This window comes from Elgaria multicarinata, chromosome 2, assembly GCF_023053635.1.
Source record: "Elgaria multicarinata webbii isolate HBS135686 ecotype San Diego chromosome 2, rElgMul1.1.pri, whole genome shotgun sequence".
Lineage (NCBI taxonomy): Eukaryota > Metazoa > Chordata > Lepidosauria > Squamata > Anguidae > Elgaria > Elgaria multicarinata.
In genome coordinates, this window is record NC_086172.1 from 110,110,281 (window position 1) to 110,123,655 (window position 13,375).

At 42.3% G+C, this 13,375-nt stretch overlaps 1 protein-coding gene across 2 annotated transcripts in view; it reads left to right on the forward strand.

The window, feature by feature from the left end:
• TPCN2 (two pore segment channel 2) overlaps positions 1–13,375 on the forward strand; it is a 40,255-nt gene that overhangs the window by 11,501 nt on the left and 15,379 nt on the right. The window contains exons 5-12 of one of the 2 annotated variants that reach the window (XM_063117369.1): positions 264–380; positions 3,373–3,426; positions 3,919–4,025; positions 6,404–6,476; positions 8,828–8,927; positions 9,460–9,525; positions 11,171–11,235; positions 13,204–13,301. In XM_063117369.1, the coding sequence (XP_062973439.1) occupies positions 264–380; positions 3,373–3,426; positions 3,919–4,025; positions 6,404–6,476; positions 8,828–8,927; positions 9,460–9,525; positions 11,171–11,235; positions 13,204–13,301 (680 nt within the window). The remainder of the gene's footprint in view (positions 1–263; positions 381–3,372; positions 3,427–3,918; positions 4,026–6,403; positions 6,477–8,827; positions 8,928–9,459; positions 9,526–11,170; positions 11,236–13,203; positions 13,302–13,375) is intronic. The other variant, XM_063117370.1, reaches the window with a different exon arrangement.

The following is a 13,375-nucleotide window of genomic DNA, read 5'->3' on the forward strand; positions in this document are numbered from 1 at the left end:
ATGGGAAAGAGGTGCAATCCTATGGATGTTTAGACAGAACAAAAGGCGTACAACCACCAGCATTCCTCAGCCAGCCAGGCTGGTTCTTTTGAAAAACCAGTGCACAAACAAATGCTTCTTTTCTTCAACAGCTGGTCTGGCCATTTTCAGAAAAGATGTATGAAAATTAGCCCCATATCGGAGTCATTTTCTTTCCTTGAAATATTTTGTTTATGTTACAATCGATGACCTAATTGCTATTCAAACATGTGTTGCCTTGTCAGAGTTACCTCATAGGATGGGAAGAATTTCAGAAAACCAAGTGGTTAATGGCGTATATCTTGGTGCTAGGAGTATCCCTTGCAGACTGGACTGTCTCATTGTGCTATTCCTGTAGCGAGGTAAGGAATATGAGTGGATGTGAGTTACCAAGGGTCAAACAGCATGTTAACGTTGATTGCATACTGGCTAGTTGAACCGTCATGTTTTTCACTTTAGGATAGGTGTGCGTGGACCCAATTTGGGGAATTAGATGTCCCTCCATCCACAGTGTAGTGTCAGTGGAGATTTTTTCTTTCTTTTTTTTTCTTTTAACTCCTGAATGGTGGTGGGGAATTTTGAGAAGCAAATGGCGCCTGTGTGTGTGTGTGTGTGTGTGTGTGAGGGTGGAAGTTTTAATCTTCTCATGGTGTGTGGTAGTCCCAATCTGAATTGGGACCATGCAACCTACTCTAGAGTAAAAAGAAGTACTTCTTCATACAGTACATAGTTAAACTATGGAAATAGTTTCCAGAAGCTACCAGAAGTCTTTTTATTTATTTATTTATTTCATTTATATGCCGCCCCATAGCCGAAGCTCTCTGGGCAGTTTACAAAAGTTAAAAACAATGAACATTAAAAACAGATATACAAAATTTAAAACCACCAAAAGTTTAAAAAACAATATCCATTTAAAACAACTAAAACAACAACAGTGATGGCCACCAATTTGGGTGGCTTTAAAAGACAAATTCCTGGAGGAGAAGGCTATCAGTGTCCACTTGTCCTGATGCCTCTATCATACCTCCAGTATCACAGGCATTAAGCATCTGTCCTGCCTCCAATAATAGGCAATACACCTATGTACAGCAGTTGCTGGGGAACATGGGTGGGAGGGTGCTGTTGCACTTACATCCTGTTTGTGGGTTTCCCGTGGGCAGCTGATTGGCCACTGTGTGAACAGGATTAGATGGACCCTTGGTATGATTCAGCATGGCTCTTCTTATGTTCTTATGAAAGATACAGCTCAGCTACGCACTAGAGTGTTGGACTGGAACTTGGGAAGCTCAGCCATAAAGCTCACTGAGTGACTGTCATTGACTCTCAGCCTAACCTACCTCACAGGGTTGTTGTGATGATAAATGGAAAGGAGGAAGGTCATGTACAGCACATTGGGCTCCTTGGAGGAAAAGGTGGGACCTAAATGTAACAACATCATCATCATCAACAACAACAACATAGTTTGATCCTGAGGCAGATACTTGAAGGAAGTGAGCCATAGATTTTAATGGTGTTTCATGAACTTCTTTGATTGTGGTTGAAAAAGAAGAGATTTCGTAGTTGCTTGCTTGAAGTTTGAAGTGACCCTCTGGATAAGATTTTTGGAAGGTGCTTGAAGAAGAGAGAGAAAGCATGAGAAAACAGAATAGCCTTAGTTACTTCCAGTCAGGACTACTACAATACACTCTACGTGGGCTACCTTTGAAGACAATACAGAAACTTTAGTTGGTACAGAATGCAACCACTTGCATCCTTACCGGGGCTGAATGTCAGATCACATCACACCAATTCTGTATAACCTGCACTGTTTGCCCCTGTGTTTCCAAGCCCAATTCAAAGTGCTGGTTTTGATATTTAATGCCCCAAACTGTTTGAGTCCAGATTATATGAAGGACTACCTATGCCCAGAATGAAGCTAACCCTGCTTTAAGATCATCTTCCTTCTCACTTGCCTGCCACAAGGCCCAAATAGGGTCTTCTCAGTGGTGCCCCCTTCTTCCATGCATTTCCCTTCCAAGAAAAGCTGTGGTTGCTTTTAAGAGGGCTATAAAAACTTACTTGCTCTTTCTGGTTTTTAATTGAAAGGGTTTATGACATTTACTGCTATTAAGATTTGAAATTCTGTTTGAACTGCTTTATTCTAAAATTGTTTAAATTTCTTTTTACAATTTGTTTGACATTGAACTGTACTGTTTTTATATTGTAAGATACCTTGGGAAGAGCCCAGTCTTGAAAGGTGGCTGGAAATATATTAAATAAAATACTTAAATACTGCTTAAAATAGTGAAATGGGTCTCTTTAGATGGTATAGGACGTTCTTAGTGAAGACATGAGTTACCCCTTTTTTCTTAGCTCACCACATCAGTGAGAACAGGTGCCTGACTGCCTGGTTTGGTGGAGCAAACTGACTTTTCCTTCCTCTGTTCTCTTCATGAAAATGGTGTCTATGCAATGGAGGCTGGTAGCTTTGATGCCAGTGGGGTGGTGAATCTGTTCTGGGTTTCAGTCAGAACTCTAAAGGAGCTGTCCGAGTTGGATAACGCCTTTAGAGTTCTGATTGGTTCTGACTGAAACCCGAAGTGAATTTACTCCACTGACATTAGAACCACTAACCTCCACTCCCAACTCAACTCCCAACTCAGAGAGCTTATCCAGAAGGATATCAACAGCCATGGAGAGGTATAGGAGAACTAACAGAGTCACATATTTTCTGCTCTTCTCCTGGCATAACTCTACCATCAAGTTGACTCTGTCAAAACCAGGCCTAAAAACAGACTGAAATGGGTCTAGTTAACCAAGCACTTGGAGTTGTGCAGCCATGTACGTGTGTGTGTGTGTGTGTGTGTGTGTGTGTGTGTGTAGGATAGTGATGTCGGAACACTCTTTTCCTTGTCACTTAGCTTCAGTTATTCTGAGAAGACAAGGACAACATGACATAAGCAAGAAAAAGCCACCACATGGTAATTTTACCCCGCATTCTCTCTTGGTGAAGGTTTTGTTATGAAACTCCTGTGGCCACATTGTATAGAAATAATAATAATAATAATAATAATAATAATAATAATAATAATAATAATAATAATAATTTTATCCTGCCTTTTGGCCAAAGCTGGGCCTCAAGGCAGCATTACAAAATGTAAAACATGTACGTTAAAAACCTATAAATAGAAATATACAAAAGTGAAAATATATTAAATATGTTCTAATATTAAAATATTTAAACATTTAAAATGACAATTTTAAAAGTCCTTGGCACAGACGCAGGTCCAGATCATTTGCCAAAGAACAAAGAAGTTTTTGCTTGCCTCCGAAAGCCACAGTCTGAAGAAAGTTCATTTTGTAATTGTTTTTCAGGGCATGGTGAAGTCTTTCCCTTCACAAGGAAATTTTGTCGTGGGAGAATGGCAGGTGAAAATTAACCCTGCAGGGGATTCTTCCTAATTATTCTGTGATTTAGAGATGTCCTGAACAGGAGCATGTACATGAATCTTGGTTAATAGCTGTCAATGACTTTTGTTCAATAGTTTTTAAAGATTTTTCCTTCTGTTCATTTGTTTAATCTGTTTCTTTTCTTTTCTCCTCCACTTTATATATTGAGTTATTTCCATGTCATGGTGATTTGTTTCATCACCGCATCACGTGGGAGATCAGTTGAGGAAAAATACTTCCTTCTTGCGTTTAAACTCCTGCATATTCATTTCATCAGCAACTTTGAGATAAATAAAACATTCCACTGGAGTTAAAGTTGTATGTTTTATTGGCTCACATTGTGTTTTGCAAAACTAAACTTTGCTCTTTAATTTGACAAGCCCATCTGGACAATGCATTAAAAAGTGACTGATTTTCTTTTTGGATGTTAGCGTGTTTCATCAACACATTTTTCCTCCCTTTAAATTTTAGACTCTGAGAATAAGACGGATCCTTCGACCGTTCTTCCTCCTTCAGAACTCTTCAATGATGAAAAAGACACTAAAAAGCATTAAGAGGACATTGCCAGAAATTACGAGGTAAGGAATGATATAGTGATGGCCTTTGAGCCAGTTAGTAGTAAAGACATAGATCAGGGGTGTTGAACTTCATTCTGCCTGAGGACCAAATTCCATTTCGGAGAAGTGTTATTATTATTATTATTATTTATTTATATAGCACCATCAATGTACATGGTGCTGTACAGAGTAAAACAGTAAATAGCAATACCCTGCCGCATAGGCTTACATTCTAATAAAATCATAATAAAACAATAAGGAGGGGAAGAGCTGAAGGCAAAGTGGGCAGGGCCCAGAAAGCAGTTATCTCCAGTAAGTAAGCCTGAGGAGTGGCATTTTGGCCTTTCACAATGTGGCAAGACTGCATAAAATCCAGAAAACCACCATATGACTGGTTGTTGGGAAAAGGGGTGGGGCAAAGATACACCTGGGGAACCCCTGTATTGTGATCCTAGTCAGGCTGAATTTGGACCCCAGACGTGAGGTTCTGCACCCGTGCCATAAATTCTGTGAAAAATGTAGCCATTCTTTCCTGACGTTATGTTACCATTTCTGAGGGAGAAATGAAGAAAAGCCTGAAGAAAAGGCTTATGTTAGAATTATTATTATTATTATTATTATTATTATTATTATTATTATTATTATTATTTATTTATATAGCACCATCAATGTACATGGTGCTGTACAGAGTAAAACAGTAAATAGCAAGACCCTGCCGCATAGGCTTACATTCTAATAAAATCATAATAAAACAATAAGGAGAGGAAGAGAATGCAAACAGGCACAGGGTAGGGTAAACAGGCACTGGGTAGGGTAAAACTAACAGTATAAAGTCAGAACAAAATCAAGTTTTAAAAGCTATAGGAAAAAGAAAAGTTTTTAGCTGAGCTTTAAAAGCTGCGGTTGAACTTGTAGTTCTCAAATGTTCTGGAAGAGCATTCCAGGCGTAAGGGGCAGCAGAAGAAAATGGATGAAGCCAAGCAAGGGAAGTAGAGACCCTTGGGCAGGCGAGAAACATGGCATCAGAGGAGCGAAGAGCATGAGCGGGGCAATAGTGTGAGATGAGAGAGGAGAGATAGGAAGGAGCTAGACAGTGAAAAGCTTTGTAGGTCAACAGGAGAAGTTTATATCGGATTCTGAAGTGAATTGGAAGCCAATGAAGAGATTTCAGAAGTGGAGTAACATGGTCAGAGCGGCGAGCCAAGAAGATGATCTTAGCAGCAGAGTGGTGAACAGAAACCAACGGACTGATGTGAGAAGAAGGAAGGCCAGTGAGAAGAAGGTTGCAGTAGTCCAACCGAGAAATAACCAATGCATGAACAAGAGTCTTGGCAGAAGAGACAGACAAAAATGATCGAATCCTGGCAATATTATACAGGAAAAAATGACAGGATTTAGCTACTGCCTCAATATGAGGAATAAAGGAGAGCGAGGAATCAAATATAAAGCCAAGACTATGAGCTTCCTTGACTGGAGTAAGTGTAACATTATTGACAGTAAGAGAGAATGAGAGATGAGGAGAAGGTTTAGGAGGAAAAACAAGCAATTCAGTCTTTGCCATATTAAGTTTCAAACGACGATGAAGCAGCCAAGCTGAGATATCTGAAAGACATGCCGAGATACGATCGTGAACATCAGGAGAAAGATCCGGAGAAGAAAGATATAATTGTGTATCATCGGCATACAGATGATATTGGAGGCCATGAGATTGAGTAAGATTACCCAAGGGCAACATGTATAAAGAAAACAACAGCGGGCCAAGCACCGAGCCTTGGGGAACCCCTACAGAAAGGGGAAAAGAAGAAGACGAGCTGCCATTAGCCAACACGCTGAAAGAGCGACCCGCTAGATAGGAGGCAAACCAGTTATAGACAGAGCCACAAAATCCAAGGTCATGAAGGGAATCTAAAAGAAGATCATGATCAACCGTGTCAAAGGCTGCAGTTAGATCAAGGAGAATAAGAACGGAATAATGGCCTTTAGACTTGGCAGTAAGAAGATCATTGGTAATCTTAGTAAGGGCTGAACTGATACTGAAATTGGGGAGGAACCCAGGAGTGCAGCTGTGATGACCCCTCTTGCGCACTGAACACTGTACATGGATTTGTCATCTCTCGGGTGCAGCTGAGACTTTGCTGAGAGTTGAGGGGATCTGTTGTCGATGAAACATTTTACTTTGCTGTAGGACTTTACAACTGCATCTCCTCCTTTCTTGTTTTTGACTGGATTGTCTAGAACGTGATGATTTTCTCATCTGAAACATTTTTCTAAATTGAGGAAAATGTATTTTTTTAAATTGACCTCTCCTGGTTTATTTTGCATATTTTCAAAATGGCTCCTCTCCTCCTTGCATTTTAAAGAAAGAACTAATGTCAGCCTTTGTATTTTTTTCCTAATAGTGTTATGCTGCTATTAGCTGTTCACCTGTTTCTCTTTACCATGTTTGGCATGCTGCTGTTTGCTCGAACAAAGGTAACTAACATGGGTATTCAGTGTCATGTTTTGATTGTTTGAGAGCAAAGTCGCTGCCAGTAATTTAGGCAAATGTAACTGGGCTTTTAAAAATTAAAAAGAACAACCCTGTCTCTTTCTGAAATGGCCATTGTCTTCCCTGTGTTTTAGGCATAATGCCATGATAGGTCTGGTTATTTTATGTTTATTTCCCCCCTTATCCCTTACTTTATAGTTTTACTTATGATAATTACATTTGCTATAAAATTGATAATTTTATAGCAAATGTCTTGCTTGCCTTTGTGAGACAGCTGGAGAAGGTGAGGCAAAGCACCTCTATATAGTAGTTTCCCTCTACAAAGTTCAGGAGTGGGCAACTTGTGGTCCTCTAAATCAGGGGTTCCCTGTGCAGCACCTGAAGACACCCTGGCACCCACAGGGACATCCAACGAAACCTGCACAGCTCTTTACTACCTGCCTCCTTCAAAAACATTTTTAATTAAAAATGGAAAAAAAATGTTAGGGTGCCAAGTTCTCCTTCCTGTCCCTCAACTTGCTGCTGATCAGCTGTTTAGTGGGGAGCAAGTGAAAGCAAGATAAAGAGCTAGAGGGGAGAGAAAGAGCAAGGCTTGAGGCGAACAGGGGGGAGAAACAGCAAGGTAAAGAGCTGGGTGGGTCAGGAAGCAATTCCTTCCATTTTTCTCTCCCTCTCAGCTTCTAGTGTTGCTATTTCTCCCCCACACACCCCTTGACTAGTCAGACCCCAACAGCAGCCATTATGTGCCAAGCCACATCCTCCATGGGAGCCATTTTGTGGTGGTGCCCACAGCAGTTCTCAAATTCCTAAATGTGTCCCTGGGTCCACGAAGTTTGGGTCCCCTATTCTGGGTGTTTTGGTGTACAACTCCTATCAGCCCTAGTCAGTCCTAGGTAATGGTGAGGGCTGGTAGGAATTATAGGTCATATCAGTTAGAAGGCCACAAATTGACTACTCCTGATATAGTAAGAAAAAAGAAAATTCCATAGTACAGGCCTGTGGCCTTTCCTCTCTCGTGCTCCCGGGGCTTGCCTGTATTTCTTCAAGAATGCAGCTACCCTTCTGTGGCTGAAACATTTCTACCATTTTTGATCTGCTCCTTTGTCCTTGTGTCTATCATTTTATCACTGAGGACTGACTTTTACCCCTTTTATTCTACTAGTAAAGCTTTCACATGATAGTTTTACCTCTTCACTGATACAGGGAGACATTTTTGTGAACCACCCAATTTGAAGAACTACCAAGGAGTCATATGAGGAAAAAGTTCACATCTAAAGCCCTCCAGCATGATAACGTTTTGCCGAAACTCAAACTGTGGTGGTAGAGTCACCACATGCAAACATGATCAACAAATAAATATGTTGATCAGGCCTTGATTTTTTAAAATTATTATTTTTTGTCCATTTCCCATGCTTGGCTGAACTTTTGCTGTGCGTTTTCCTCATTTGGATCACATTCTTGTAGATTGCTATTTGGTGCCAAGTCTTGCTAAGAATATTCACTCAGGGGCTGTGACTGCACATAAGGCATAATCTGTGTAAAATAGCCTCAGTACTTTGGGAGGCAGAATTTTGAATCAGAGAGGCCAGGGGGTACGTAACCCTTTCCCTGTCTGCAACTTCTCCTATTCAAATGACTCTTCCTGCCCCGACTCTGTTTTTCTCTCCACAGGCTTTAAAACATGCATTTGCCTTACACACACACACACACACACACACACACACACACACACACACAGATGGAACCTCATGAGGGGAAATTAAAACTCCACTGCTGATCTGAAATTATAATGTGCAAATCTTCCATTTTATATTCACAGTGTTAAAATAATATGTTAAATAATGGGCATGAAATATAAAATCTTATTTCAACTTGAAAAAAGGTACATCTGAGCTTAATTTTAGTCATTCCAGCACCAGCTCAAATGACACTTTTGGAAAATGCTCATAGAGATACCATTTTGTGGAAGTAGATTGTTTTGACTAACAGGACAAATTTAATAAAAATTAATAATATGAAACTAGAGGTGCCTTGTGGAAGTATTTTGCTTTGCTTACATTTCATTTGTCTTCTGTTATTAACAATTTCTTAAGTACTCACTTGTCTGCCTGAAGTAATTACAAGAGAAATAATGGGATGGATCATAACATTGTGTTGTGTTGCCTTGATCTTCTACACTGTCCTATTCTGCCTGATAGGCTAGTATGTGTGCCTGTGTGGCAACATGCACTGTGAGCGGACAGTAAGCTAATATTGGGAATAATGCATGATTCTTAAGTGGCTTTGGTTTATTCTCCAATGTTGCTTTGCTAATAACTTGGATCTCTATGCCTAGGATGGCCAGCAGGACAAAGAATGGCAAGGATATTTTCACAATTTACCAGATTCACTGACATCATTGCTGGTACTGCTAACAACCGCAAATAATCCAGATGGTAAGTAGACTTATCCAAGGACATTCTCTCTCTTTGTCTTCTCTCCCTCCCTCCCTCCCTCCAGTTAACAGAATAAAAATATGACTAGGCCAATGTTTAAGCTGTGGGTTTATACATTGATCTAGTTTGCATGCATGGGTTGAGTATGCATTGTTGTTGAAGCGTGGGTTGTCATGACATGCAAACCCTGCACTATGGTTTAGCTGGTGCATGCCTGGGTGCAGCTTGTTGTGTTGTCTGAACATAGGTGGCATGGCTTGTTTGAGGGGGAAGCAACCTTCAAATAACCCAGCAATGCACTAAGGGTTATTTAAGAGTTGCTTTCCCCTCAATCAAGCCATGCTGCGAGGTTCAGATGACACAACAAGCCATGCCAAGGTAGGAAATTAGCAAGTGGCACTTGGCATGCACAGATTGTTTAAGCTGCAGTGATTGTGCAAACCGGGCCTCTGTCTCCTCCTTTCAGGATTTTACAAGTGCTTTATTACTTTCAGGCACAACATTTCTAAACTTTTTTTTTAATGTTGTACAGTGATGATTCCTGCCTATTCTAAGAATCGAGCATATTGCATCTTCTTTATACTCTTCACTGTAATAGGTGAGTTGCTTGTTCCTTTGAATAAAATATAAATTCCTTTGCAAGTCATTAAATGCAAACTTTTGTTTTTAATTATCTCTGTATAATTGCAAGTTAAATCTTGAGAATTGTGGGGTGGGGGACAAAAGCATTTTGGGTTTTAATAAAATATGCCTAAAAAATCAGGTGGCTGACAAAGGTGAGGCGGTGTTGCCCTGACAGGCTGCAACACAGGGACAGTGAAAGGAGTGGCCTCTTGGTTGCTGTGGTAACTGTGTTGTGCTCTGGGAGGCTCAAGACTGCTGTCTTGAGCAGGGAACAAAGCATTGGCTGGGTTTCTTGGACAACTGGGGTATATTTCTCTGGCTCGGGGAGTTTTGAGAACCTCTGGGAAACCCTTGAGAAGAAGTCTTATGTGGTACAGCAGAGAGGTTGAAAAAAATGAGGGAAGGCAGCCAATGAGGACTTTCCCTCCCAAAGAGGGTAGAACTGGGAGTAAGAGAAGACTGTGACTCATTAGAGGCCACGGTCCAGTGGCCAGGGGAAAGAGGGGGTTCCTGGCCACAGGAGACAGTATCTGCCCCCCTCTCCCTGGGTCCTCTGTCACGTGCACAATTCTAGAGGAAAGGCTAAGTGTTTGATCTTATGTGGGACAATGGAGAAAGGAAGAAGCTATAATGGAGCAGAGAAGGAAGCAGTGAGATGACAGGTGCAATATATATCTATACGCTGACGATGTGCAACACCTTGAAAGGAAATTTTCAACATGTTGTAGAATTACAACACTTTCATCTAGTTTCTGCCTATCTAATTTCTTCTGGTTTCATTAAGCAATCACATTTTTCAGTAGCATCCCACAATGAAGAGAGGCTCCCCATATGTAGGCTGTGCCAGAGTATTAAACATGCCTGCAACTGCTTCCAAGGGTGGTCTCTGCGTTTGCACATGCCACAAGAGTGGTTAATAAGCCATGGTCGCTTGTTAACCACCCCCTCGAAAGCTGGCTGATTTCCCTAATTACCCTTGCCAGGCGCATCTTGTCGTGACGTCCGAACCTGATGAGAGTGGGTGACTTGGGTGGTTAACAAACCAGCCAGAACCTGTGCTCTGTTGTAGGGTTGATGGGTGGTTTGTTTACCACTCCAGCCACCCATCCCCACCAGCTTTGGATGTCATAATAAGCTGCAGTGCTTATTATGGTGGTTGGCACATGCCACAATATGCCAGTGGATTATTTAAGCCACAGTGGGCACCAGTGGCGGTTCGTGGAGGAGAGTGGATAGCCTCACAGTATAACATTTCATAATGTACATGGGTTGCCTTTAACAGCATAGTGCAAAATTGCCCATGGTACCTTTCTAAAGAGGGAGAGCAGAGTACAAAGAACAGCCCTGAAAAAAGAGAGGCTAGTCAGGAAAGGACAGGGGATGTAGTACAACTTGCACAGGGTAATCCCAGTGGAGCAGGTGGCAATGGTGGATGGCTTGAAAACAGGTTGAAGAAAGGGGGCTCTCTAGCCAAAACACACCTGATGTTTAACCCATATAAATGAAAGTATGTACTTCTTTATCTTGTCAGTGATAACACAGCACATGCAAGTGACCCAAAGGGCAAGCTATAATGCTAGAGCTGCTTGCAAGTTAGAGAATACTTTTTTTTCTTACAGGAAACCTATTTCTGATGAACTTGCTTACAGCAATAGTATACAATCAGTTTCGTGGATATCTTCTGGTGAGTCAAGCCTAACTAATATATCGTTGCATGTTAACCATTGTTCTTAAAATGCTGAATCATAGTTTGGGCTACTGTGCAAAAAAATCCTCCTGTGGGGCACTTGATCATTGCTCAGGTTCACTGGCATGGTAGAAGAATTTCACTATGGTACAGGCAAGTACAGCTATGGGACGGCCCTCTTCTTGCACACATATGTGGGCCTCTTCTCCATAGTCTGACCTTGTATGTGTGTGCTATATGTTAGGGCTGTGCTCCACTCCGTTTCGGGTTGTAGAAGTGGGAGTGGAATGGCCCGATTTGCCTCCGCCAAAGGTGGATCCGAATCGGGTCAGGGGAGCTGCGGATCGAGGTGAAGCGGTTCGCCTCATTCCAGAGCTCCAAACGCAGGTAAGTGGGGGAGGGAGGGGGGCTCACCTGCCGCCGCCACAGTCTGTGAGGCAATGGCAGCGGAGCGAGGTAAGGGGGGCAGCGAGGAAGGGGGCTTACCTGTGTCCGTCGTGGTCCAGTACAGGCTTCAACTGAGGCCCAGGCCTCAAAGCGGAAGCAAGCCTGGGCCTCAGTTGAAGCCGTGATGGACACAGGTAAGTGGGAGGGAGGGGGGCTTACCTGGCTCCGCCGCCGCCGCAGTCCATGCGGTGATGGTGGAGCCAGGTAAGGGGGCAGGGGGAGGGGCTTATTTGGCCCCCATTTTGTCCCCCCTTCCCCACTTACCTGCCTCCACCATGGAGGCAAGTAAGTAGGGAAGGGGGGCAAAATCTCGATCCACCCTCTGGATCTCGCTCCGCGGAGCGGAGCGGTGGAGGGTTGGATCGACCCGAAGCGGTTCGGGCCCGATCCGGAAGTTCAGGGGTCTGTGCGCAGCCCTACTATATGTATCTTTGGAGACAATTAAGTCTGCAAGACCTACACGATTGGCTCCTTCCCATGTTCTCATTGTTGTGGTATTCACATACAGTATTGTAGCAGTGTGTGTGTGCGTGTGTGAAGGCCATCATACCCTCTAACACTCGAAAGACCAAAATCATGAACAAGCATTTCCCAAGGAGATGTTCTTATCTCCCAACCTAATAACGTGGATATTTTAATTGCAAAAAATGTGTTTTAGGGGTTTAAAGCACCCTAAGAAGATGCTTTTAACCCCAAAGCACCTTCTTAGCCCTTTTATACCAAAGTATACCTGTACTCCGTTTGTACTCTCTGTCTCAATCACAAAATGCTACCCTTTGGGGAAACTGGGTATTTGTACTGGTTGTGAAAGACATTGGTCACAAACATAACTGGGAATTATGATGGAGAAAAAGCGCCTGAGGTTAACGGTTAAACAGAGCTGTATGTGTTTGAGAAAATGATGCTCATCACCCACATTTGCTTCTACCAATTACGTTTTTCTTGAACAGTCTTTTAATGGTATTTCCTCCAAGTCTTCCACCAATACACCTTCCTTTTGAGAAAATGTGCATACATCGAGAATTGGGGTGGGGGAAATCACATACATTGATATTTGCTGTGCTTGGGGAGTACTACTGCCATCTGGGCTACCTTTATGGAGCAGATGCTGCTTCATCATCAAAAACCATTCTGATCTGGTCACCACTTAATATCTTTTAGTTGAGCACATTAAACAGTGTTATTGATGACATGTTGGGCTCGATATTTTCTTGCTCAAGGTGGATGGAAAGCTGCTATTCAGAAGCCCCAGGCTTTGGGCCCAGGCTAAGTACAACAGGCCATGGGACCATTGGCACTTGTCTTTCAGCTCACGGCCTTGGCCAGGCACTAGCTTTAAAGGAATTACCTGGAGAGGAGGGGAAACAAACATCTGGAGGACCCCAGTAGAAGCCAGAGCTCTTCCAACAAACACTTTCCCTGGTTCTGCAACAAGTTCAACCCTTTGTAGTTCCTTCCCCCCCCCTTCTGTCTTTCTGCTGTATTGATGGAGGTGGTTTTTTTCTTTTTCATTTTTAGAAATCAGTTCAATCCTCGCTTTTCCGGAGACGCTTAGGAATCCGGGCTGCATTTGAAGTTCTTTGCTCTGTGAAAGAGACTTCTGTCAATAAGAATATGTATGTAAAAAGGCATATTGAATGGCTAATGCCATACCACAATTTTGCAGGTTATGCACTTGGGGTGCTGGTGA